The sequence below is a fragment of the Manis javanica genome, chromosome 16 (genome assembly GCF_040802235.1).
Source record: "Manis javanica isolate MJ-LG chromosome 16, MJ_LKY, whole genome shotgun sequence".
In the NCBI taxonomy this organism is placed as follows: domain Eukaryota; kingdom Metazoa; phylum Chordata; class Mammalia; order Pholidota; family Manidae; genus Manis; species Manis javanica.
In genome coordinates this window covers 19,589,897-19,616,495 of record NC_133171.1, presented here as the reverse complement: position 1 = coordinate 19,616,495, position 26,599 = coordinate 19,589,897, and the positions used below count along the sequence as shown (strand labels likewise).

Sequence of the window (26,599 nt, the reverse complement as noted above, 5' to 3'; positions counted from 1 at the left end):
TAATATCTTTACTGTCCATCATTTCACCAAACAAAAATTATCTGAGAACTTACTTCTCAAAACAATTTCTTGAACATATCTCCCCGGGCAAGGGAAACAAAAGCAGAAATGAACAAGTGGGACTACATCAAGCTGAAAAGCTTCTGTACAGCAAAGGACACCAACAATAGAACAAAAAGGTGTCCTACAGTATGGGAGAATATATTCATAAATGACAGATCTGATAAAGGGTTGACATCTAAAATATATAAAGAGCTCACATGCCTCAACAAACAAAAAGCAAATAATCCAATTAAAAAGTGGGCAGAGGAGCTAAACAGACAGTTCTCCAAAGAAGAAATTCAGATGGTCAACAGACACATGAAAAGATGCTCCACATCGCTAGTCATCAGAGAAATGCAAATTAACACCACAATGAGATATCACCTCAGGATCACCACCATCCAAAAGACAAACAACAACAAATATTGGCGAGGATGTGGAGAAAGGGGAACCCTCCTACACTGCTGGTGGGAATGTAAATTAGTTCAAATTTGTGGAAAGCAGTATGGAGGTTCCTCAAAATGCTCAAAATAGAAATACCATTTGACCCAGGAATTCCACTCCCAGGAATTTACCCTAAGAACACAGCAATCAAGTTTGAGAAAGACAGATGCACCCCTATGTTTATCGCAGCACTATTTACAATAGCCAAGAAAGGGAAGCAACCTAAGTGTCCATCAGTAGATGAATGGATAAAGAAGATGTGGTACATATACACAATGGAATATTACTCAGCCATAAGAAGAAAACAAATCCTACCATTTGCAACAACATGGATGGAGCTAGAGGGTATTATGCTCAGTGAAATAAGCCAGGTGGAGAAGGACAAGTACCAAATGATTTCACTCATCTGTGGAGTGTAAGAACAAAGGAAAAACTGAAGGAACAAAACAGCAGCAGAATCACAGAACCCAAGAATGGACTAACAGTTACCAAAGGGAAAGGGACTGGGGAGGATGGGTGGGAAGGGAGGGATAAGGGTGGGGAAGAAGAAAGGGGGCCTTACGATTAGCATGTATATGTGGGGGGGCACAGGGAGGGCTGCGCAACACAGAGAAGATGAGTAGTGAGTCTACAGCATCTTACTATGCTGATGGACAGTGACTGTAATGGGGTTTGTGGGGGGGGAATTGGTGAAGGGGGGAGTCTAGTAAACATAATGTTCTTCAAGTAATTGTAGATTAATGATAACAACAACAACAAAATTCCACTAAAAAAAAACTTCTTGGTAAATTCCTTTTAACTAAATGGCCTTGTGCATCTGTGTTTTCACGTGAGGGCTCCGTGCACACCCGTGAGCGTGGGCCATCCAGCAGCACTACGGAGGCTCAGCAGCAGTGCCTGGCAACAGCCTTTGTTCTCACACCAGTGGTGGAGGTGACAGGACTGGTGTCACCCCACGATACTATGTGTGTGTGTTTTGGATTCCCTTCCCTTTCCCAAAAAGGCAGGTGCCAGCTCCCACACTCCCCTGTAGATCATGTCAAGAGCCAGCCATCTCCTCATCTCAGAACCCCCACCAATGACCAATGACCAAGAAACCCTCTAGTGCACTGAGCGCAGTGGGAAGTCCGGGGGCAAAGAGGAGAAAAGGGAATGCAGCGGCCAGGGAAGCCGTGCTTCCGGGACTGCGGGCAGCTCCCCCTCCTCACCTCCCCGCCCAGCCAGCCTCGACAGCTCCTCAGCTCCTGCCAGGGCGCTTCCTCCTCCGGTGCTTCCGTGACTTCCCTCCTCTGTGCCCTCTACCTAAACAATCGTGTATTTACATTAAATTAGGTTTGCAGGAATTTAAGCAAAATGCCTACCAGCACAATGCCTGGCACATAGCAGTGATTCTGTACACAGCGGCTGCAGTGATCGGTGTCTGCCCAGGGGCCAGCTCGAGGCAAGGCTACCACTTAAGGAGCGCTTATCATGTTCCAAGCAGCATCCTAGGTGTTTTATACTCTCAAGACAGAGGGTTACCTGAGCCAGGGACTGTGCTGATCCACTTCTTTCTTCCCTACGGGTATAGACCCGGGAGACAGGAACTCAGTATTTGCTTAACCAAATAAAGACTGAAAAGTGAAGAGGCAAAAACAAGGCCATGGACGGAGGGGCAGCCACAGCCTGTCGAGTTCTTTGCCAAAAGCAAAACACACTTCGAAGCTCCTGAGTCCAGAATCAAAAGGCTTCTCTTGGGAAAAACAGCCCGGGCTTCGCGGCCTCGCTCGCTTTGCCTGAGAGGCCTTCCTCCTCCCGTGGACACCGCACCCGCCTCTCTGTGTGCGTCACCCCCTGCTCACATCTGCGGACCCAGCTGCGGCAACAGCCTCTTCTGGCCGCTACCTACTTTGAAAACTGAGCCTGAGACCTCTCTGCAGACCCCCATTTCTCCAGTTTTACATATATTGGCTTGCCAATGTCCTGTTTGGGGGCTACTTTTCAACTTTGTCCATTTGAAAGACTGCAGTTGATATGAAAGACATGCCAAATTTGTTTACATTTCACCAGTGTTGTGGGAATTGAGTACTGTATTTCCTGTCATGTCAAAGTTTTTCTTTTAATGCCAAGTTTCAACACTTTTTCACCTCTTTCTCCTAAACCAGAGATGTGAAGAGTCAAAAAAAAAGAAGTTAAACTCCATTCGTCATGAAGTAGCCAGGCTGAAGTTCCAAGTTCACACTGAAAGCCTCCGTTGTCCCCCTCGGCCGTTGGCCGCTGCGGCTTGGCCAGCCCCAAACGTGGCCTGCAGCCGAGTGTGTCTGCTCCTGGGCACCCAAGGGGGACTGCCAGAGGTCTCCCTGTGGCCGGGGGTTCCACTGACAGAGACACTTTCCTACTTAAAGGACCGTCAAGTGACTGCTGTCTTCCTGCCTTTGCACATGCCCGCAGGTGCCGCCGTCTTCGATTACACAGTCAGCAGGGCCTGGCTACGAAGAGGTCACAGCATCTTAAAGACCCCGACAAGCCAGGAGCATCTGCCGCACATCCACAAGCTGATACGGCCGCGTTCCAGGAGTCGGGACTTCACGACCCACCACGGGAAGCAGCCTCCCCAGGGGAAGCACCACAGGCCCGGCTCGGATTTCTTAGGGCAGGAGAAGTGTCTCTTCTAAGAACGAATCCGTCTTTGCATTCATTACATAAGCACTTACTGAGCCATTATGAACTAGTTAGGAGAGAAACAAGAGTCCCCACCTGTAAAGATCTCATGCTCTTCTAGAGAGAAGGAATCAAGGAAAGGAAAGAGTGTAATACATACAGGTAAGTACAGGGTTCAACAGAAATGCAAAGATGGAATTCCACTCTGGGGTCCAGGCCGGGGAGCGGCTGAGACTCAGGGAAGGTCTCTAGAGAAGGCAAAGCTTGTGCTGAACGCTCAAAGTTCACTGTTGAGAAGACAGGTAGGAAAGGCATCCCGAGTAACCGGGGAAGCTGGCAAGGGGTCGAGTGTGGCTGGAGCAGTGTGCAAAGGGCAGAGGGCAGCAGGAGAAAGAAAAACCTGGGGAGTGGGCTGAGGCCGGATCACGTCCAACTTCAGGTGGCTTGTTAAGAAGCCTGAAATTTAGCGGCTGGCCAGTGGCAGGACCACATGCTCACTTTGGAATGATCACTGTGGCAGCGATATGAAGATGACTGAACATCTGTCATGTTATAAGTCATAACATGTTATAAGACGACAGTGATAAGACAAGAGACAGAGGCCGGCCAGTCATCACGACGCAGGTGGGGACAGAGAGGGGCTGCAGGGAGGAGCCGCTCTGCTTTTCGGCCCAGAAACAGCACCTGCTTTCGGGAGAGCTGCAGTGGCCTCACTCTAGCCGGTAGGCTCCCAGGCTCTGCTGCCCCATTTTCACATGGCGTATGGAATTGTATGTTACATACGTGACCGCTCAGGACAGATGGCAGGGAAGGGGATATGGTGCCCAGGCTGGACCACCCACAAGTCCATAATCCCCGGGCCACAGTTAAATGGTCTCAAGTGGGGGTCTGACTTGGGATTTTGGGATTTGGGACTAAGGAAGTCACACTAGCTCTCTGGTGGCTGATGCTATAAAATCTGGGACATGTTGAGGCCATATTTCTGACCATGTGGACCAGAGAAGCAACCGCAGCTGGTCTGTGAGGGAGACAGAGTCACACACAGGAACGGAGACAGGCGGTGGGGAGAAGTGACTGCACTTGGGCCCCGGCCACTTCCTGACCTTGGGCTGAGACATCCCAGAGTCTAAGACAAAAATACATTTGTCTTATGGGTCACCTAGTTTGAATTCCTGTCACTTTTTGCTGAAAGACACCCAACTACTACTGGAAGAAATAAACATGAGATATTAATGGAAGAAATAACTAGTCTTGGTCACCCTCTCAGTGCAGGACGGAAGGAAGGGGGTGAATATTAACAGCTGGTGGGAAAAAGCACCAAAAGGAAAAGTACCCTGAAAACCACCGGAAGTTTAAAGTTTTGAAAACAGGAACGAGTTCTCCCAGGTCCCAGCCCAGGGCTGTAACAGGGTGCAAGGACTTGCCGTCAGTGCGGAGAGCCTGCCAAGCTGAGCTGTGAGCCACAGGGCACTGACTGAGCCACAGCTCTTCCAGTCGCCCCTCCACACCTACCCCTTCATCATTCAGTTCTGAGGTCTGCTTCACTGGCTGCTGAGGGTGGGGAGGCGGGTGCTACAAATGCACAATCCGTAGTATTTCTGGTGCTTTCACACTCTGATTACTTCTGCTCAAAAAAGAACTAGGCCACCCCATTAAGTCCTCCAACAGTACATTTGAAGGTCATTTGGATGTTTTCAAACAGAGTATTTCTTCAACAAAACAGCTCAAAAGACAAGTTGCACGTGTCTAAGCATGTGCCACCTGACCCTATCTGTTCTAAGTGATGATTGTTGCTCATTAAAAAGGAAAAAAGTAAAACCTAGGTTGAGTTTGCATGGCCCTGGCATCACCTGCAGGAACAATCTCTGGGTGTGGTTCGAAACTGCCAGGCCAGCACCTTCCACCTGCCTATCACCACTGCTGGACCAGGCCGCTGGCCTGGAGGAGGTGACAACGCTGATTCAAGGTCCCAGGTCACCAGAGATGGCAGGACCCGAGGCGCCCAGGCCCTGCACACATTGTGCAGGGAAGGTTGGGGGTGACCCAGACCCAGAGGTGGGAGGTAGGAGGGATTCCTGGGACTGCCTGGTCCACCAGGTCTCACCGATATGGAGCAGGAGATCGATCGATGCCAAGAGACAAGGGTGATGGGTATTTCCTTCCGGGGGCCTATAATCCATGAAACCTGGTACCTGCCAGATGCATCTTTAGGCATCTGGAGAGCATCTGGTCTGAACGAAGCCAGGGAGGAGGAAGGGGAAGCGGCAGGGGCTGTAGAGACTTCAAGACAGAAACATAGAGTACTGTGTTTCCTGGGAATTGTTTACAAACGCGACTTAGAACAACAAAGCGCAGCAGACTGCATTACTTTCCAAGTCGCTGACTTCCCTGTGAGCGGATCATGCGTCCCTGCCTATTAACATGTGACCACAGTGCTTCCAGTAGAGGAATGGAATTCCTGACCCTACTGCCATCCAGTTTGGCCATGCGACTTTTTCTGGCTGATTAAATGCGGACAAAGAGCTGTATGCCAGTTCTGAGCAACGGCGTTATGAGGCCATGGTGTGGCTCCTTTCCTTTCCCCTCTGCCACGGTCACAGCATGTCTCAGACAGGGACTATTCCTCCCAGCTGGAGCCCAGACTGAGGTCACGTGGTGCCCAGCGACAGGCGGCCTCGCTGACGGGGAACATCGAAGGAACGACTGTGGCCGTCCCAAGCCGCTGCTGTCACCTGCAGCTGACAATGCCCAGGAGTCACCATACAGTGAACCCATACTGCTGCCCACCAGGATTCTCCACTCATGCCTTATCCTACATCCTGCAGCCAGATTAATTTCTTACATGTGCACTTCTGATCATGTAACTTTTCTACACAAAAACCCTAAGTGAATCTTCACAGCCTAACATCAGGCTTCCAAACCCTCCATAAGATGCCCACTGTCCGGGGTTTTCATATGCAACTTCTCTTCACGCACCTCCACACTCTAACCAGGGTTTGGGCTTCCCAAGACATCTGTGATGCTATGATAAATATATTTTTCTTCTTTATCTCTGGTTGCTGACACAGAGCTCCTAAATCCCTTGGAAAAGAGGTGATAGGAGCCTCTTTTCTTCTAAATGAGGCAACTCACTGTGGGACCCTAGAGAGCCTCAGCTTGGGGCTGGCCACCGGAAAGAGATGCCTTGACTAAAAGCCCAGCACTTTCCGACCCACACTCCTCATTCTCCAGGCAAGGGAGAGGGGTTGAAGGTTAGTTAACAACTGATTGTGCCTACATGACGAAACCTTCATAACCACCCCTAAATGACAAGTTTCAGAGAGCCTGTAGGTTGGAAGACACGTCCATGTGCCAGGAGGGCAACACACCACAGCTCCACAGGGACAGAGTTCCTATGCTTCGGACCATTTCAGACCCTGCCCTTCCTACGTCTCTGCCTGGCTTTCTGATACGCCAGCAAACCTAAATGCAAATGTTCCTCTGAGTTTTATGAGCCATTCTAGCAAACTATGGAACAGGACAGTCTTGGGAAGCCCTGATGTGTAGGGGGCCCCACAGCTTGCAATTAGCATCCGTAGGGAGGGTACTGTGGGACCAAGCCCTGAGCCCTATAGGGTCTGCACTAGCTGGGCAGTCAGCGTCAGAACTGAATTGACTTCAGTACGCCCAGCTGGTGTCCAAAGAGAACTGGAGAATTTCTTGCTGTGCAAAACCCACATGTTTGGTGTCAGGAGTGTTGGTCAGTAGAGAAACAAATTTTCCTTTAAAACCAATTACACTGTTTCTGTTCCTCACACACATCTTGATTCCTAGGCCCTATTTCTGCCTTTGGAAACCCTGCCACTACTTGGAGGATGTCCTCAAGCCACACTTAGCTGTGAGGCCTTCCTTCCTCTGAAGTCATAAAGCGCTGAAGCGATGAACGGAAACGTGCACCACAAGCTCATTTCAGTCACTGACAATGCCGCCTGTAGGCGCTCTTCCCCACCCACCGCATCAGAATTCTAGAGAGCGGGAACCCTGGTCTCCCCACCTCCTGGGCTCCACAAACTCCTCATACACTACTTTCCGCAGATGTTCTCAATTCACATTTGCCTAATAGACGGCTTTTGAAGGGATACGTAAAAATACCATATAGGGAAACCACAGAGCAGGACGGCTAAGCTGCCTGAGTCCAGGGAGCTGCAATACCCACGAACCCAGACGGCAAAGCAGAAACAGAGGGGCTGACAGGGCAGGCGCTGCATTTGGCAGGGCAGAGAAACAAGCAAGAGCCTGAGGACGGGCACTCCGCCAGGTGTGGGCCTGAGCCAGTGCTGCCCAGAAGAAACACAACGGGAGCCACAGGCGTAATTGAAAATGTTTTCATAGACATGTTAAAAAAACAGAGACAAAAACAATTTTAATATTTTTTATTTAACATGATAGATCCAAAATATTTATCTTACATTTTTTTTTCTCATGCTAGGTCTTTGATGTCTGCTGTGTATTACACTTAAGACACGTCTCAATTCATACTGGCCACATAGCACGTGCTCAAAAGCCACATATGGCTCCACTGCAGGTGTGGAAACCACCTCATTTGAGGCCAACACTTAGTTTTCAGAAATTCACAAAGTGAAGCCACAGAGGCAAAGGCAGATGACAGGAGTGACAGCCTGAGAAACGAGCCTGAACGCAACTCTGCTCCCGAAGGCTTCGCGCCTGCTCCCCACGAGGTCGGCTCTTTGGTGCATCAGTGTGACGCTTGGGGGGATACCGCCTTTAAAAAGAATTGGTTTTGTCACTCTCTACTGCTCACCATTTTGCCAACTAACTTATTTAAATACAAGAGGAATTAAACACCTTGACATTGAGTAGTTCCTGACCGCACGTGTAAATAAAAAAATAGATAATGTGAGCTCAACTGTTCAAATAAATTATATGCTACCTTACAAGATAACTAAACACTATAATCATGAGTAAAAAGAAATGAGTAAACTGAATAAAAACAAATATGATCCTAAATAAAGTGTTCTTGCAGATATTTATATTTTCCCCAAACTTCTCCTTCTTACTCTTTTCCACTATCTCTGCTCCAACAAATAGAAAAAACACTTTACAACTGTGTGGTGTGACGAAAAGTAGACTACTGGAAGGCCTAGGATCGGAGCCAAGCTCTCCCCCTGGATGGTCTTGGCCAAGTTATTCCTTAAGCATCAATCTCCTTGTCTTAAGTAAGAGGGCTCTGAATGATCTGAGTTCAGGAATTTCTTCCAGCTCCGTAATGCTCACTTGGCACGGAAGATGCTCAACAAAGCAATGGGAAGAAGGAGAAAATGGAAAAGGGAGAAAGAATTTGTTTTTCTCTGCATGTGTTTTAGTGCCAGACAGGACAAAAGCATGAAAAGTAAAGGGTGCTGGAATGTGCCAGACGTTCTGAGGGCCGCCTATGGGCCCGGAGCGGGGCTTCTGAAGGCAAAGCTACTGTGACTGAGGACAGTCTCCTGTCGTCCATCAACTGAGCACATGTGATGGCGTCATCAGGTAGTGATTCTCTACACGTCTTCTCCCTCTGTACCATTTCCTGCCAAAATCCAAAGTTTATGAGAAGGGGCCTAAATGAACAAGCACTTGCCCCTTTTACCTCTCAGAACCCTTGGACTTCTAGACACTAAGGGAAACACACCTACCTCAACTCTGAAAATTATGACATAAAGGCTCTTTATTTATTTTTAACTAACAAGGAGGCATAAAGCAGGTGTCTCTGTGCTCGTCAAAGCGTCCTTTTCTTTTCAAGGGAAATAGAACACACTCCTATGAACACGGCATAATATGCTACTGGTGAAAGGTTTAAACTGTACTTGGCCTACCCTGAAACAAATGCTTCTCTGCTCACCAGTACAAATTTTCAAAATGTAGCACTTACCAAAGGTCCAAGTACACAGTACAAGACAATTTATAAAATATAAATTTGTATAAATTTCCCTTTCCATTCGAACATGCTACATACCCATGCTATGTAAGAAAATTTCCATCCAACTTTAAAAAGCCACCCAGAAGAGCATCTTCATCTTTCCCTTGCTCTAACACTCTAGGAGAAATGACTCTGAGGACAACAGAAAGGCCGTTCAGGGGGAGCCGGTGTCAGATCCCTGACGCCACCAGCAGCAGCGCCACGCGAGCACCTGTTTCTCCTCTTGACTCTCACGGGCCCTCCCTCCCCCGCCCCCTCCCCAGGGCAGGAGGAGCCCCCAGGTGCCAGCCCTGTCCATTCCCCTGAGGCCTTTCTTCCTGACAGCACGATCCTCTTCCCTTCACCTCCTGTCTCGTCCCCATGAACACTTACCGGGCCACGAGAGCGGGCACTGAAGACCCTGTGCAACCTGCCGGGCATCTACATCAGGTCTTTGCCATCTTTCCCACTCAACCCACTCTAAAACCGAGCCCATCAGCTTCCTGCACTGCACCAGCTCTTTCTTCCTTAGTTCTGCTGAATTTTCAGTCATTTGATTTCAAACCTGAGAGTCACCTCTGACTCTCTCTGCTGTGCTGTCCCCTGCCACATGCTGTCAGCGTCCAAGTCCCGGACACCTTATTCCTGCAGCACTTGGTGGTTCTTCCCTTCCTCTTCCCGGTCTCATGGCACTGCTGTCTTATTACCTCTTTGCTGCATATTTTATTAAATATCATCTGCAGCCTCTCCACAGATCAAACCCAATGTGTTCTATTCTCTGCTTTCAGATTAACCTTCTGAAAGGGAGCCTCACCTAGGACCGTGCTCTGCTCAGAACAGGCAGCAGAGAGGCACTGGAGGTATGAAAATCTGGCACCCAAGCCTTGCACAGCTGGATGTGGTTTCAGCCTCTTTCTAGACGTCACCCAGGATTCCCCTTATATATTGTCAGTCCAACTCTATGCTTTGTCATTCCCTGAACACAGCTGGTGCTTTCTGTTCTCCATCTCTTGGTGCAGCTGTCTATAAGCAAATGCCCAAATATATCTGGGGTTATAATAAAAAGGTCCTGTGCACTTTTCACTAAGTATATCCCTAACTAATGTTTTTCAAGCTACTGTAAATTATTGAGCTTTTGTTAAATTTTATTTTCTGATTGTTTCTTGCTAGTATAAAGAAATACAATTTTCTTTTGACTGTTTTCCTCATACCTAGCCACTTTTAAGTTCTGGGAGCTTGTTTGGAGATTTCTTAATGTTTTCCAAGTATATGACCTTATTTTCTATAAAGATGTTTTTGCTTCCTCCTTTCCAATCTAAATTTCTTTTTCTTGTCTTATTGTACTGGCTAGGATCACCAGTCAGCGATGAATAGAAGTGGCTAGCGCAATATCCTTGCCTTTTTTCCCATTGTAGGGGGAAAGTGTTCAGTCTTTTACCATTAAGTATAATGACAGCTGTAGATTTTTAACAGCTGTCCTTTACCATGTTTAGGACATTTCTGTCTATTCCAATGTCACAAAATTAAGTGTTGAATTTTGTCAAATGCTTTTTTTCTAAATCTTTTGAGCTGAACATATGGTATTTCTTTCTTATTCTGTTAATATAATGAGTTACATTTATTTTTCATAATTAATAGTCTATTTTCAAAGTAGTTTTAGGGTTACAGAGAAATTGAGCAGATAATGCACTTCCCACATACCCTCTCTTCTTGAGCACCCACCTGCCAGCTTCCCTTATTATTAGTAATTCGCCTTAGTGTTATATGTGTTATAAAACTAATGAACTAATATCAGTAAGTTATTAATACCTAAACTCTGTAATTTACATTAGAGTTCACTCTGTTGAACTCTACAGTTCTACAGATTTTGATAATAATGAATTACATCATAAATCTACCACATGCATATATAATGCATAATGTTATACATCCACCATTATAGTATCATATAGAATAGTTTCACTGCCCTAAAATTCCAGGCTTCACATATTCAACCCTCCTTTCTGCCAAGCTCCCTGGCGACCGCTGATTTTTATTTTTTTCTCTCTGAAGGCACCCAAGTTGCAATGAATTTTAACTTGGATTTAAAGTGGATCTGGCATATTGTGTATGTTGAATTAAATACAGCTATTGTTAATTGTAACAGTGGAAACAGAATTCTAAGACTATAATCCCAGGGATGGGTACAAAGAACATGAGACTTTTCCTGCATAACTTTTGGGTAGGAATAGTGATAACTCAACCAAATACTCAAAATAACAGCTCTTCTTTCTCCTAATCAACACCCCTATCTTACAATATTTCTATTATGTGCACAAAATCCTTGCAAATAATAGAAACAGTACATATTGCAGGTAGGTGATTATTATTTTTACCATCATCACATAATTGGACATAATTTCAACAATTGTTCAAACACAAACCATATGAAAAATACTCCTTAGGAAAACACAAATCATTGACAAGAGCCTCCAACTTGGTGGTGAGATGCGTGCGGTCCAGCGGGCATCCTCCCTGTGGGGCCAGGCCAGACGGAAGCATCAGGATCATGAGCCAGCGAGGCATACGGGTGTTCCTGAGAACAGAGCAGGGTGGGCAGTGTTCTCTGGCGCGGTTCCTAGCAAAGCCATCAGTAAAAGGAATTAAGAATTTGGCTGGACTTGAACTGAACCTCCTTTCTGCTAAACCGGTCAGTGTCCTTCTGCTCCTGCAGATCTTTCTTCCTTTTCTTACTTCATTCATTCAACCATCATTGTGTAGTTGCCAAGTACTGTGAGCACTGTTCCAGGTAAATCACTAATTTTTAAAATGTCCGTACAGTTTTACCTGTTTCTGGAATGTCATATAATTGGAATCATATAGGTGGTAGCATTTTCAGACCGGCTTCTTTCACTTGGCATATACATTTTAAGGTTCCTTCATGTCTTTTCATGACTTGATAGCTCAATACAATATTCCACTGAATGGACTTTCTACATTTGTTGACCTGTTCCCTTACTGAAGGATATCTTGGTTGCTTCCAATTTTTGGCAATTATGAATGAAGCTGCTATAAACACTTAGGAGTAGATTCTTGTGTGGACGTAAGTTTTCAATGCTTTTGGGTAAAAAACTAGAAGCATGATTCCTTGGTCATATGATAATATGTTTAGCACTGTAAGAAACTTTCAAGCTGTTTTCCAAATTGGATATACCACTTTTTATTCTCACTTGTGTTGAATAAGAGTTCCTGTTGTTCCATATCCTCATCAGCTTTGGCACTGTCAGATTTGGGGGTTCCAGTCATTCTATAGGTGAGTAGTGGTGTCTTACGATTTCAGTGTGCAATTCCCTAGTGACATATGATATTGAGCACTTTGTCATGCACATATTTGCCACTTGTATATCTCCTTTGATGAGTTATCTAAGTCTTTTGCCAATTTTTTAATTGGGTAGGTCATTTTCTTACTGGTGACTTTTAAGAGTTATTTGTATATTTTGTATAATAGTCCTTTATTAAATGTGTTTTGCATAGAGTATCTCCCAATCTGTGACTTTCTTTGCATTCTCTCAACAGTGTTTTTGCAGAGCAGAAATTTTACTTTTTAAATAAAATCCCACTAACCAATTACATTTTTATGGATCGTGCTTTTGGTGTCGAATCTAAAAAGTCATCGTCAATGCCAAGATCTCCTAGATTTCTCCTGTGTTATCTTCTGGAAGATTTATAGTTTTGCATTTTATATTTAGTTCTATGATCCATTTTGAGTTAATTTTTGTGAAGCGTATGAGGTATCTACATTCATGTCTGTGTATGTGGGTGTCCAGTTTTTCCAGGACTACTTGTCTCTTCTGTACTTCATTTTGGTATTTTCTGCTAACCCATTTTCTAGTTACTTAATTCTCTCTTCAGCTGGATTCTATTCTGCTGTTAAACCCTGATGCTAAATTCTTAATTTTGGTTTGGGGTTTGTCAGGGTAGGAATTTCTACTGGGTTATTTTCCAAATCTGTTTTATTACTTTTTATAATTTCTAGTCCTCTCCAACACTTTAAAACCTCTTTGAATATAAAAAGCTAAAGTTCATGCCTAACAATTTGAACATCTAAAGCATCTGTCAATCTATGTTCTATTATTTCTGCTAGTTTTTGTTCACGTTTCCTTATCTTGTAATATTCCTCTTTATCTTTGTGAGCTAGACATTGTATTTTAAAAACAGTTTGGAATCATTAGAGACAGGATTATATTTGCTTCTGCCAGGTGCCTATAGAGACCTGCACTCTAGGATCACTTTGATCCAGTTTTAGTGCTAGAGATTTCCTGGATCACACAAAGATCTTTCAATCACACAGCAAACCCACTTAAGGACTGGCTTACATCTGTTTCATCTTTATACTCTACCCCAGCCTGGTTCTCAATCCACTTTGCCAACCCAAAGGATAAGGAGTTTACCAAGGACTCCACCTTTGGTAGATTCTTTGTTCCCCGAGGCTCCCTAGAACCCACAAGGCTGTCAGAAACACTCTTCTACCTTTAATCTGCTTTTATCTGGTATACACCCAAAAAACAGGTTCATCTCTTTAAATTTCCATCTTCTTTTGAATCTTGGTCTGATAATTCCTCATGAACTTGGTATTTCTTCAGTGCCTTCAGTGTAGGTTTTTAATATTTCGTCTAGTCCTAGCTGTCCTCAGTTCTGTAGAAGTCAGAGCAGGACCCTCCATCCTCTGACTTCCACAAATATTTTGCCTCTGTGGCCTTTAATTTATATTATATTGTACACATGCTCCCTACTCCACTCCCATTAGAATGTGAGGATCGGGTCTGATTCACGCAGCACTATCCCCTGCCCAGAATAATTATTTATTAAATAGAGCCAACCAGTCTTCTCTGATGCTTTTGCTCATTATTTATATCAAAATCTCATTGTTTTAAATCAATAAAATTTTGTTTATATAATCATTAAAATACCTTTACCTTTCCCATTTGATTTCAATATTTACAGTTTCTGTAAGAAAATGCCTTATCTATTTTAGTGTCTTTCTGAAAAATTTGACTCTTTTGTGTCACTTATTTGATTTCAAGATAATCTTTGTATTTTCCAGATGTGCTTAATGGCATATATATACTTAAACATGGTGATTTAATATTCATTTAATTTTGAAAATTTTCATGACATTTCTTAGGAAACTAAGACGACTTCTTAGGAAACTTAGGAATGATTAATAGGATACCTAGTAAAACCATTACATTATATAGAATAGATAGAACATTTCTGTGTATAAAGCAATTAGTGATTTTTTAACATGCACTTTTGTGCCTCTTTGACATTTCAGTGTTTCTCCGTCACCAAGAAGCCGTATGTGAAATCACTCAGCATTTCACTGCCTTTTTCTACGGACAAAGAATGAAATGTGTCACGAGGCTGACAGTCTGTCCTCAAACCTCTGGGAAATAACAGCAAGGACAGGAAGAGCTCTCATCTTTCTGACTAACAGAGACACTTTTTGGTTGCAAATTTTAGGGACTAGGTAGACATTAATAATTGATCAGGAATAACTTTCTAATTCCCCAGATTTGTCTAGCATGCCGCTCTTATATTTCCATAACATATAGAGTTACTCTTTCTTAAAAGATCTCACATTATTTGTTTGACGTGTGCCTTCCTTGCTGGAACTGAAACTCTTAGAACCAAGTACAATTCCTATATTGCCTTCAATAAACATAAAGGATAACATTTAATATTTTGGTACTTTTCTATACTCCAAAGCTAAGTTATATTTTCATTCATAACTCCAGAGGCAAGTAAGCCAAATCTATTCTGGATTCCTTACCCTAACCCAACAATTCTTAGATTCTGACCATATAACGGGTGCATATATGTAGCCTGTCTTAATCCCATCGAAAAAACCAAAGCTATAATCAGCATTATTGGCCAGAGGCTGGTCAATTTTTCCTTCCTTTTGGCACTAAGTGTCCCTCTGATACCCAATAAAACACTCAGCAGCCACAGGACCAGCCTTCACTTGTTCTGGAGTGGGTTATTCAGCTCTCCCGCTTCTCATATTCTTCCCCCACCTCCTCTCCAGCCTTTGGGCTTCTCAGGGGGAAACGCTCCATTGAAGGCTAATCACAGCAAGGGGGACGACTCCAAGTAAGCGGTCTTCGTGAGGGGCTAGAGCCCCAGGGGAGCACGGAGAGGTGATGCATGGTTGAAACTCTCTCTGTAAGTCTGGACAATTTTTAATGGTATCAACTGTTCTAAGTAGGACACAGAAAGGATAGTTCATCCACTCAATAATCAGTTACCAGCTATCATTCTGTGATGTTACCACTCTGTCCTTCCATCTTCCAGGTGGTGGTATCATCCTGTTGCAGTTTCTCCACTACGCAGTCTGTGAATTAGGACATGCTAATTGATGTCGCCGAGCCTCACTTCATCATCAGTAAAATAGAAACAGTAACCTGACTGGTTTGCTCTGAGGACCCCAGCATTAATTCCAAGAACGAAATCATGTGTGAAAATGCTTTGCAAATGTAGAGGAGCATTCTAATTTTATATCCTTATTAGCATTGTTTGTTCATGGTTTAAATTTTAATTAGAATGCCGATTTTTCTTCTCAACGGGAGAGGTGTTCCGCATACATTATTGTGATGAATAAAATTCTGGATTTTTGCAAACTTAGCCAGTATGCATGCCAAATTCCATATGGGTACTTACCTTGGGAGGTTTCCTTAACGATGGAAATGAAGTCCAGCAGCAGGAGTAGAGAGGGTTGTCAGTACAGCAGTCACATCAGAGGGAAGCAATGAAAGAGAAAAAACAGAGGAAACTCAGCATCTTGATATCATCATCTGAAAGCTATTCTACTTCACAAAGTTCAGAAGCCGAATGCACTTCACTGCCTAAAGTGATAAATTACTATGTTTGCTAAAAATATAATATAGACATTCCTGGTCTAATACAATGGATTAAGTCATTGAACGGTATTGTTAATGATTTTAAAAAGTACCAACAGAAAAGCATCAAGGTAAAGAAAGATGCTGCAATCACACTGCACGTGGTGAAACACTTTTAATTCAATGTTCACATTTAAGTTTTTCTTACATTGGTATTAAAATATGCACATATTTCCTTTGAGAAATACTCTAACTTATGTGGGATTTTCTTCCCATTTATAAACCATGCTTCTAGATGACAATTCTTCACATACTTCAACACTGAATAAATGTAAAAGCAACTTGTATTTTCCCTATCACTAACCATACATGCAATTTTTTAACATTCATTTTTGCATGTTAATATCTCAAAAATGATTGAAATTGCACCTGGAGAAAACTCCGGAAAGGAAATAGTTTTCAAATAACAAACCACTAGGTTGACTTGCTTTGTAAATGTTTTCCTCATGTATGAAATTAAGAAACTAAACTATGGTTTTTATTTATGGTATGTGACCTTCTGACAGTTCTTGGCCTTCCTGCGGTGGTTATTCTTAATTACCTTCCAACATCACCAATTCAGAAACTGCAAAATTACTGTTAACTAGAAATGGGGAATATTTTCCTGTGGCTTTAATCCTTCTTCATAGGGAACAGGATCATGAGTATAAGAAAATGGATTTTCCAGGTCAGAGGGCATGGAACTCAAAAGGTACAAGCAAAAATAACACGGTACCCCTTCCCCATCATTGGTTCCAACACTCTTCACGGAGCTCTGGGGGCCCCAGATAAAACCCAGAGCTCCGCAGCAAGGCAAGATTGCCCATGGATTGTACATTAGAAAGACAACTCAAAACATCAATCCAGGGAAGGAAAATCATTCCTATAATGATGAGGCTGAAAAATCATCTTGAAATTCTGTCCATTAGCTGAAAGGAAACGAGCCCTGCCATTACTACCCCAGACCGTCAGGCACAATGGGAATGTGGTTTTTGTCTTCAGGTTTGAGAGGAACTCTATCTAGAAAAACTGGTATTTCTGCCTGCTCAATCAAGCAACATTCTGTGTGTCAACACTTTAAAAGCAAGATCAACATTTATAGATGTTATAATAAAAATGCACAAGTGTTTTTAATGCTATGAAAGCCATGGATCTTTGCTTTGTGCATAAACTTTGAGGTTTCTGCCAAGAAAATTTCCTTAAGTGGAACGCTGCTCTGGAGGCATCTGTTCTGAGCAGGTAGGACATTAATGAAAACTTCACACAAAGTACTTTTGACTAAGCCTTCTCCAACACTGCTTGCTTTATTTCTTAAAAGCCATTTAAATCACCACTTTATTTAACAAAGGAAAGAGAAGTCACTTGGGTTACAGTAAGACGCTCATATGAAACTGCATGAACCATGTGAATAAAATACATCCATTTAAGCTAAGGTGAACCTTTAAACTAATGGGGCGGACATGCTGACTAGGGTCCCGGGGATCTCTGCAGACCCCTCCGGTGCTTCACCAGAAGCTAAGAACCAGGGCTGGCTTGTAGCCAGTATACAGAGACCCCCTTAGCTATCCAACAATAAAGCTCCTTGCACTGACATTCTAGGTTTTCTCATTCTTCTTAGGAAACCATTCTCATTTCAGCATTTTAAAGGACTTTACAAGTGTGTCCCTTTCACACAAAAAGACAGCACAAAACATGGGGAAGCCAATGTAATTCTGCTACCTTCTTTTGTGTTTCTAAGGACTGTTCGTTAAGAACACAGACTGGGAAGCACAGGAAAAGGGAAGCCACTAACTGCCACCACCCAAACTTTCGGACCGTCTAGTTTAGAAAAGGATCCTTACTACAAAAGGAAAAGTAAGCCATTTAGTGTATCACACCTGTACTTCATCAACTGGTAAATGTTTCTTGAAGTGCGAACTAGGTGAAGAGCAACTAACTCCTGCTAATTCAGAACAGAGGTTACCACCCCAAGCCCCAAAGGCTATTTCATTCCTTGGGAGTTGATTTCTCCAGTTTAAGGATTACTGATACCATAATTAAATACAGAATGCTATCCTTTGAAAAGAAACTAACATGACATTACAATATAAAGATACAAGTTTTCATAAATTATATGAAAAAGAATGAATAATATAAGCCATCTATCAGAAACATAATATTAAATATATATATTTTTAATTACCGCCTTCGTTGATTACTTCAATAAAGTCTTACCGACAAAGAGTTCTATCTGACTGTCTGTTGGGTCCAGCCTATTGCTTATCTGCGTGGCTCAATTGTACATTGAAAGGGACAGTATCCTTGTCTAAGCAAACATCCAGTGAAACACAAACAACACCCCTGTAAACAGACCTAACTGACCCTAACACAGGCTCGGTTGCTGATCATTAGGAAACAGCACTCCATGGACACTTGGCTAAAGGCGTGTGTACTCCTGACCACTTTCCACTGCCCACCCGCTCATTCATCCTCAAAAAGTCCTTGTTTTTAATCAAGTGATCCTCTATAAGTTATCGGTGTGTGTGTGTGTGTGTGTGTGTGTGTGTGTGTGTGTGTGTTCGTTCCAGAGAAATAGACTGAACATGGCTTGGCACTTGAGAAGAAAATAAGGAGGTGCAATTCTACACTGACAGCACCCCAGGTCACAATTCTCTCTCAGGGCAAGCAGGCACACGGTTCTCTCCGAGGTCAGCCACAGCCCGTGCGCTCATCACACAACGCGTGGACCTTCCATATCTTCATCCTATTTCTGTACCCCCTCCGCTGACCGACCTCCCCACCCCCGAGCCCCAGCCCAGCGCTCAGCTCAATGCCCACTTCTCACCACTGTCTGAGACACCTTGGCTTTTACCACCTCTGACACCCCAGGATTCCTGTGATCAACAAAACAACTCAGCACTTACTGGCACAATATAAAGCCCTCTGGCCTTTAGTAATTTTATCTGTACTTGAATCTCATGAGTCCTTAAGATTTAAACCCCTTGGGAGCAGAGTCCACGCCACATGCTACTTTCATGATCTCTGTTCTTAACCCCATATATGCATGTAGAACTGAAAACTTTACAAGAACTCATAAGTGATTTTTTTATATTAGTGACTTAAACATAATCCAGATGTGAGAATTTTCTTTGATCACCACCACAATCCCATAATTCCAAAATGTTAGGCAAGACTGCTTACATTTAATAGCAGGGAGACTTTAGAGATTGTTAGAAAATACAGGCTGTTTCTAATGACTTACTTAAAAATAATTATTTCTCTAGATGAGTATTTCACACAGAATTCACTGAGACATTAGCAAGGATCAAGCCCTCAAAAGCTTCTGAGGTCAACTAATTTCAGAGATGCAGCTTCAGTGTGATAAGACTAGAGGAGAGAGAGAGAGAGAGAGAGAGAGAGAGAGAGAGAGAGAGAGAGAGAGAGAGGGAAATGGGGCTTTTTGTAAAAATAAGCTGGACGTGAAATGAGGAGTTGGTACTTAATTCAGTAGGTAGTACAGACCTGGGAAGCTTAACAAGAGAGTGAAGTAAAGAAAGCCATATAAACAGGATACCACAACAGCCCTATAGAGCTGTAGTTGTTTTCTCACTTCATAATGAAAGGTTTCTGGGATAAGGAGCCTTCTGCCCATGAATTACAGCCTGCTGGCAATAGCTAGCTACTTATAATTAGATGCCAAAGACCCCAAGCACAGGCCCTAACACCAATCAATACTTAAGCAACATGAATAACCAGCATCTTCTTCTGAAACAGAAATCTCTCATCCAGGTGTTAACTAATTTATTGACTGACTGTTGGAAATTGCTACAACCTGTATCTGAAAGACATACGGCTAAACGACATTTGACTCCTGGAGATGAGTCTGAGGGCACAACTTTCTGAAGCTCCCGACTATCACTTCCAACTTGAACTAAACGCTGGGTCACCTAAATCATCCAAGCACTCTGTGAACCAGCAAGTATTTATTGAGCACTGTGCCCTACACTGCACATGACAGGGGCTTTGAGGAACCTTTGGAGGAATGAGGCATCTCTGACCTCAAGAAGGTTAACATCTTGTGAGATGAGAGAGACAGATACACAAATAACTAACATTAGGTGGAGTGTGCTGGGTCACAGCACAGACAGGAACAAAAAGCTATACTCGGTCCACACATTACAATGCAATACAATGTGATGTGCACAGCAACAGCCCCAGAGAAGGTAAGATCACCTGGGACACAGCACAAGTTTTTCAGAGGAGAAAGGTCCTGAGCAGCAGCTATTCTACATGGCTAAACAGTCACCAAGTTGACGTGACCTCCAAGGAGGGCAAACATCTGTGCAAAAAGCACCAGGGCACATGGCCCTGGAAGAGAGAGAATCAGAGGGTGGGACAGGGGATGGCGTAGGGTTGGGGTCTTGCTGGACAGATGGATAAAGGTTCGTCTTCCTTCAGTCAGGATTTATTAACTGTAGTTTGAAAGTAAGTCTATATACTTGTATAGAAACATGTTAACATTCATACAGTTAAAACATAACAAGCATTTCTATGAATTATGAAAAGTAGAACGGGGTTCCATTTGCATTTTGAAGAAACTTTGAAACCTATCACAAGAATAGAAATGCCAAAAACTAAATTCCATGACAAATGCTGGTTTCAAACTTTAAAAGAAGAGTTAGAGTCAACAGAAAGTTTACAGGAAGTTACAGCAAAATTTTCTGAACACATGAAGAAACCAATTCATTGAAGGGAAGTATCACCAATCAGAGCAGACTTTCAAACACCAATATTTGGTTTGCTTTCAAAGAGTATGTCTGCTAGAATACACTGGGCTTAAGATAATGTATTTTTCAATTGTTTAATGTCATTTTTCAGTTGTTTTTCTCCTAACCCCCTATTTCCTAAAAGACTTTGATCTCACCATCTATGGATTTTGCTGACTGTGGTGCTTTTCAAGAACACCCTGAGGTTGGTGAGAGGCTGCTATGGTTCAGTGGAGAGACTGAATAGGGCACAGGTTGGGTAAAGAAGGAAGTCAAGCCAGGTGGAGGATGACAGATGGGGAAAACAGCCCAATAAGAAGCTCACGGTCTGGGTAAAGTTAAACAGCAAAGATGCTGGAGTGGCGGGAAATGATGTTAGAATCAATGAGCAGGATGTAGCATTTCAGAGGCAGAACATTCCCATGTATTGAACCCTGGCCTAGTCATAGCAGAACGTCTGTGCAATGGAATGGATGAACATCATTTTAATTAATAACTCACACAGAGTTCTAACTGTATGTTAGAGATTTCTGTTAGATCTACTTCATTTCAATAATTTGACATATTTGATAACCTTGTAAGGCTCTCTTTATTATCGTTTTTCAGGTGAAAAACACTGAGGTACCCAGTACAGAGTGCGCACGGCTTGCCCCAGTCACGCTGCTCACGGGCGGCACACGGATCCGAACGTGGGCAGGCTCTGGCTGTGGCGCGCCCGCCCCGCCCCTAACAGCTGCAGCACATCGCCTAGGGGCATGCGGTGACAGCTCTCCGAGCCTGGACCAGGGTGCTGAGGAGCAGTCCAGGGGGATGCTCAGGGATGTGGGGCATCCGTGTGGGTAACGGCATCAATCACGCCCGTCTGTGTTGAGGTCCTCCATGAATGTAGACGAGAATCTCAAGGAAGAATGGCTGTTACATGAAGGAAAGGAATGGTAGCTGGCAGCACAGAGGTGCCCCCGGGGGAACAGGAAGCTGAGCACCACTGGGGGGCGATGAATAAAGCCACAGAAAAGCACGCAGAGGTGTCGGGAGCAAATCTCCATCACCACTCCAGTGAACTCACTCTCATTTTCGATAAAACTCAAAAAGAAAAAGTGAATGAGTTTTGTATTGGAGTGGAAAGACTTGTGGTTGGATTTTTTGTTATTTTTGTATTGCATCCTTCTGTAGATCTCATCGGACACGTATAAAGTCGGATTCCTCTACCAGTGGCCTGTGATAGTCACTTGTTCAGCAAAGGGCCAAAAGCAGGTGCGCGACACCAACGCTTCGGCCTGCTCTGCGGAGCTGACCACACGTGGCCAGGTGGTCCTGCACACGGCTGCCACCGCTACAGACACCACGAACACCTGCGGCAGCTGACAGAGGGGCCGCAGGAATAATGCTTTACATTTGAAGGGCTCTTTATTTTAAAATGAGCTGATATTTTAAAAGTTGTGATTTAGCCCTTCATTCTAGTAAGTAGTGGTTATTCACCGTTGATGAAATTAGAGGTACTTCTTAAGGACTCGAAAAGTTGGCAATAAAAGATCAAGGGTTGGTGTTAGAAACAAAGTCCAAGGGAGCAAACAGCTTTTGGTTCTCTTTCCCAAAATGATGCCCTGATTTGTAACTGAGGGCCAGCGAAGCAGAGTCACACCACAGATGCGAGACGTGCCTGGGCGCGGGGATGAACAACTAGTTCGCAGGTGTCCCTGCGGGAGTCCACTGAAACGAGCGGGGAGAGGAGGTGATTAAAAAAGTTAGAATGTCACTGTCAAAACACCTACTACGATAAAAATGTATCATCTTTATGGCAGAAGCAATAAACTGCTGAAATAAAGTATTCTGAATAACAGCAAAGTCTTAAAATTGGAGGTTTCACCATCAATTCAAGTTTTATAAATCATTTTTATTATTTTAAAACTCTGATGATCCCCCAAAATGTTTTGGGGTTTTAAGAGTATATAAATACAGTGAAATCCCAGTTTTCAAATTATCATTTTCTTTCAGCACTGCAGTATACAATCTGTGTGCCACTCAATAAAATACAAATTTTACAATATAGGCTATACCACATCCACTAGGAGTTTGACACACAGGGGGGACCCTCTGCTTGGAACTGATCAAAGCCCCCCTGATGTACATCCAGTGGCTTGCAAATAACTTGAATTCAGTGAATTCTGGTTAAAGGACCCAATCAACCCATCAGTGAGTTACCAGCTTCTGCTATCTGGTTCATCTCCACTATGACACTAGTGACTGCAAACACACTTCTAATAAGAATTTTGTTGGTTAAAAATATTTTTTAGTTGAAAAACTTAATGTCATTCAGAGTGAAACTAAAATGAAAATACACCAACCTCGGAGGAGGGGAGAGGGGCTGGAGGAGGGGAGAGGGGCTGGAGGTCGAACCAATCACCAGTAGGCAACGATTTAATCAGTCTTGCTTACACACTGACGCCTTCGTAAAAAGCCTAACCAGCTGTGTGCAGAGAGCTTCCTGGTTGCTGAACACCTGGGGCGCTGGGCGAGCAGAGCACCCAGGAGCCCCTGGAAGCTCTGTGCCCCTTCTCCACACCCTGCCCTACAGCTCTCTTCCATCTGGCTGTGCCTGAGTTGTATCCTTTTATAATTAACTGAAAATCCAATAAGTAAACTGTTTTCCTGAGTTCTGTGAGCTGCTGTGGCAAATTATCAAACCCAAGAGGTGGTCGTGGGAACCTCCAATTTACAGACGGTCAGTCAGAAGCACAGGTGACAGGCTGGGTCTTAAAATTGCCATCTGTACTGGGGATGGGCCAAGGAGACAGTCTTGTGGGACTGAACCCTTAACCTGTGAGTTAGCATGTGTCTACATGATAACTCCATGTAGATGGTGTCAGAATTGAGCTGAACTGGAGGACACCTAGTTCGTGTCTGGAGAGTTGGAAAACTGGTCAGTGTGGGAAAACCCTATACATTTCATGGCCAGAAGTACAGAGAGCAGAGAAACACAAGTTTTTTCCCTTTATGGAGGTTACTACTTGGACAAAATCTGGAAATGTCACCTAGTCTTGAGCTCCTTGCAGGTGGTCTGAGGGTTGGTAGCAGCCCATGAACTGGTTGTTACTGGTCCTGGAGAAGGTGAGAGTCCCTCCCACGGAGCTGGTTGCAGTCACCTTCCTTTAGAGGTAAAATGCCACAATACCCACCCCGCTCTGCCCACATTTACAAAATATCCATCTTTTATTTTGGATGGATATACATATATATATATATGGGAATTAAGGAAAAAGAAATGGTCCTTCTGAAAGCTTTTTTTTTTAATATTGCTGCCCAAAACCTGAGTAGAAGTTTCAGAGGAAATTTTCATTTCTATGTAATCAACTGGCTAATAAAAAAAGATTCCAGTAAAATGCAAACCTTGTGGTGATTATACCAGTATACACACAGGAAGTATTCATCCACCACAAAGATGCTCAGATGGTCCACAGCACAGATTTCCAAAATAAAAATCAGTACACAAAACAAATGGAAAGTTTTACAAGTTATCTGACATTATTTCATGTGATCACTATCCTTCAATAACAGCTCCTTTGCCTTTATGTCTAGTATTGTCAAAGAGAGGAACCCCTGCGCTGTGCCCCCTGACTAGGAGAACATGGCCACCTGCAGTGATGGGTCTCGGCCTGTGGGAAGCCCACGGGCAGGTCGTCTCTAGAGCCTTCTCCAGGAAACCACCAGGGCTGCAATTCCCCATCGGGCAGGCCTGGCAACGACTCACACTAGGTTAACCAAAACAAAACTGAGCAGAGAAAACATGGCTCTTGTGCAATTTTCTGCTGTGTCCTCAGAGGTATCAAGCAGTGAGGCTTAAAAAAAAAGTGCAGCACAAAGCACTAATTGTTGATTTAAAATCAAGAAGTCAGCACCTCTGGGAGGCCATTCTCAGAGTAATTCAGAGTCATCTGCTACAACCAGGCCTGACCCCAATTAATATGCTATTTGGAAGAGCCATACATTTAACTATTTGGTTTTCCTCTTATTTCCAAGATCAGTTTTTCATTTATGTGAAAGGTTGTGCCTTAATAGCAGATACTCATGATAGCATACTTATGACCACATAAGCAACATTTAAACTTTCTACATTAGAGTCAGAACCAAACATCATGCTATACGCAACAGCTTCACAGAAGCAGAGACATGAGCTGAATAATCCAAGTAGGGACAGACAAAGGCTGTTGATGAGAGCCAGTCCAGCACAGTGGTTATGAGCAGGGACGCAGAAGCCAGACTGTAGGGTTCCATTCCTGCCTCTACTACTTCTAGGGACATGACCTTGGATGTAGTATTTAAGCTCTCTCTCAAGGCCTCAGTTTTGGCCCCTGTCAAACACAGGTGTGGTGCGGGTTAACAGAATAAATGTGAAGCTTTCAAAGGTATTAGGTGACTGAAAAACTTCCCACTCTCAGCCTATTTATTTTACCCTTCCCTTCCACCTGCCATTGCTGACACTGATGCTCGTGGGCTCTGAGAGCCTGCAGGACTTGCCACCTCCACGCATCCAGGACCACAGCACCCGACTCGGCAGCCCACACATGCTGTGAGACATCCGGATGGAGCCATGCACTTGCGAAGTCACGCTGGGTCAGATCACCAAGGCCAGAAAAGTACAATTCCAATAAATCCCATTTCTGACATGAAAGATCAGAAATGCAGGAGGCATGCCAACTAGTCAGGATGGCATGTCTGCCTCCTCCCACCCCCAGTACAGACCTGGGAGCTGCTCCTGAGCCCCTGTGTTTGTGACAAAAGCCACACGGGGGCAAGCATTCACGGCAGTGGTGTTCTCTGTATTAGGAAGCATGAGACAAAAAACTTTCCACATGGCCAGCACACGAGGAACAGTTTGATTCTAGAGCCCAGATGTCTAAAAGCACTTTAGGCAGGACGCATGAACTGATTTTAAATTACATCCAACTCCAGCACTAAAATCAAGTGAGCTATCAAGTCATGAAAAGCCATGGGAGAACCTTAAGTGCATATTACTAAGTGAAAGAAGCCAATCAAGGAAGGCTACATACTGCGTGATTCCAACTGTATGACATTCTGGGGACAGACAGAACTGTGGGGACTGTCAGACAGCGGTCACCATGGGCTGCAGAGGGTGAGGCGGGAACGGACAGAAAAGCACTGAGGCTCTGTAGGGCCGTGAAAATACTCTGTAAAATGATGGAAATCTGTATCTACAATTTGGGCAAACCCATAGAGTGCCCCCTACCTCAGGGAACCTTTGGACCTGACTGATTACAATGTGTCAATATAGGTCCATGAATTGTAACAAATGTAGCAGTGCAGGATATTGACAATGGGCGGAGCTATGCAAGTACAAGGGAAATCTTTACTTTCCTCTCAATTTTGCTGAACCTAAAATGGCTCTAGAAAAAGTTCTGAGTTAAAAAAAAAATGTTTTACCTAAGCAAAACAAACAGAAACAAAAAAGCCGACTAAGCACACTAATGTGTGTAGCTTGCCCACAGTGCCAGTCACCATCCCAGAGCAGAACTGACGAGTGATACGTCGGGCTGGCTCACGAAGGCTCCGGATTGCTAAAAACAAGGCTGCAAGCGAGCTCCAAACTCCTTGGGGACAGCTGCCCCGTTTGGCCCCTTTGCATGGCCCCCATACTTAGCAGCAGTTTCTTTGCATGTACTAGACACACGGTTACAAAATCAGAGGAACAAATTTTTCACCCAGTTGGCCAACTCACAGCATGGCCCCAGTGAACACCGATCAATATGAAGGAATTCTTGAGAAGTAAATGCTCTCCTCAACACTGTACAGGAAATTCATAATTTGTGGAAGATATTTACAGATTCAGAACCATAGGAAAGTCCAAGTAAATGGGCAGT

At 43.9% G+C, this 26,599-nt stretch overlaps 1 protein-coding gene and 1 long non-coding RNA gene across 8 annotated transcripts in view; both read right to left on the bottom strand.

Moving 5' to 3' along the window:
- The window catches only part of KIF13A (kinesin family member 13A), a 172,868-nt gene that overhangs the window by 85,948 nt on the left and 60,321 nt on the right, over positions 1-26,599 (bottom strand). For all 7 annotated transcript variants that reach the window (XR_012126288.1, XM_073224702.1, XM_073224704.1 and 4 more), the window contains exon 3: positions 15,761-15,773. Coding sequence is in view for 6 of the 7 variants with exons in the window: in XM_073224702.1 (XP_073080803.1) it covers positions 15,761-15,773 (13 nt within the window). In the remaining variant the exon portion in view is untranslated. The remainder of the gene's footprint in view (positions 1-15,760; positions 15,774-26,599) is intronic.
- Positions 7,524-15,753, bottom strand: LOC140846838 (uncharacterized). The gene is made up of 2 exons (XR_012126289.1): positions 11,485-15,753; positions 7,524-7,888 (listed from the first exon to the last, which is right to left on the bottom strand). It is a non-coding gene; the product is annotated as an uncharacterized lncRNA (long non-coding RNA).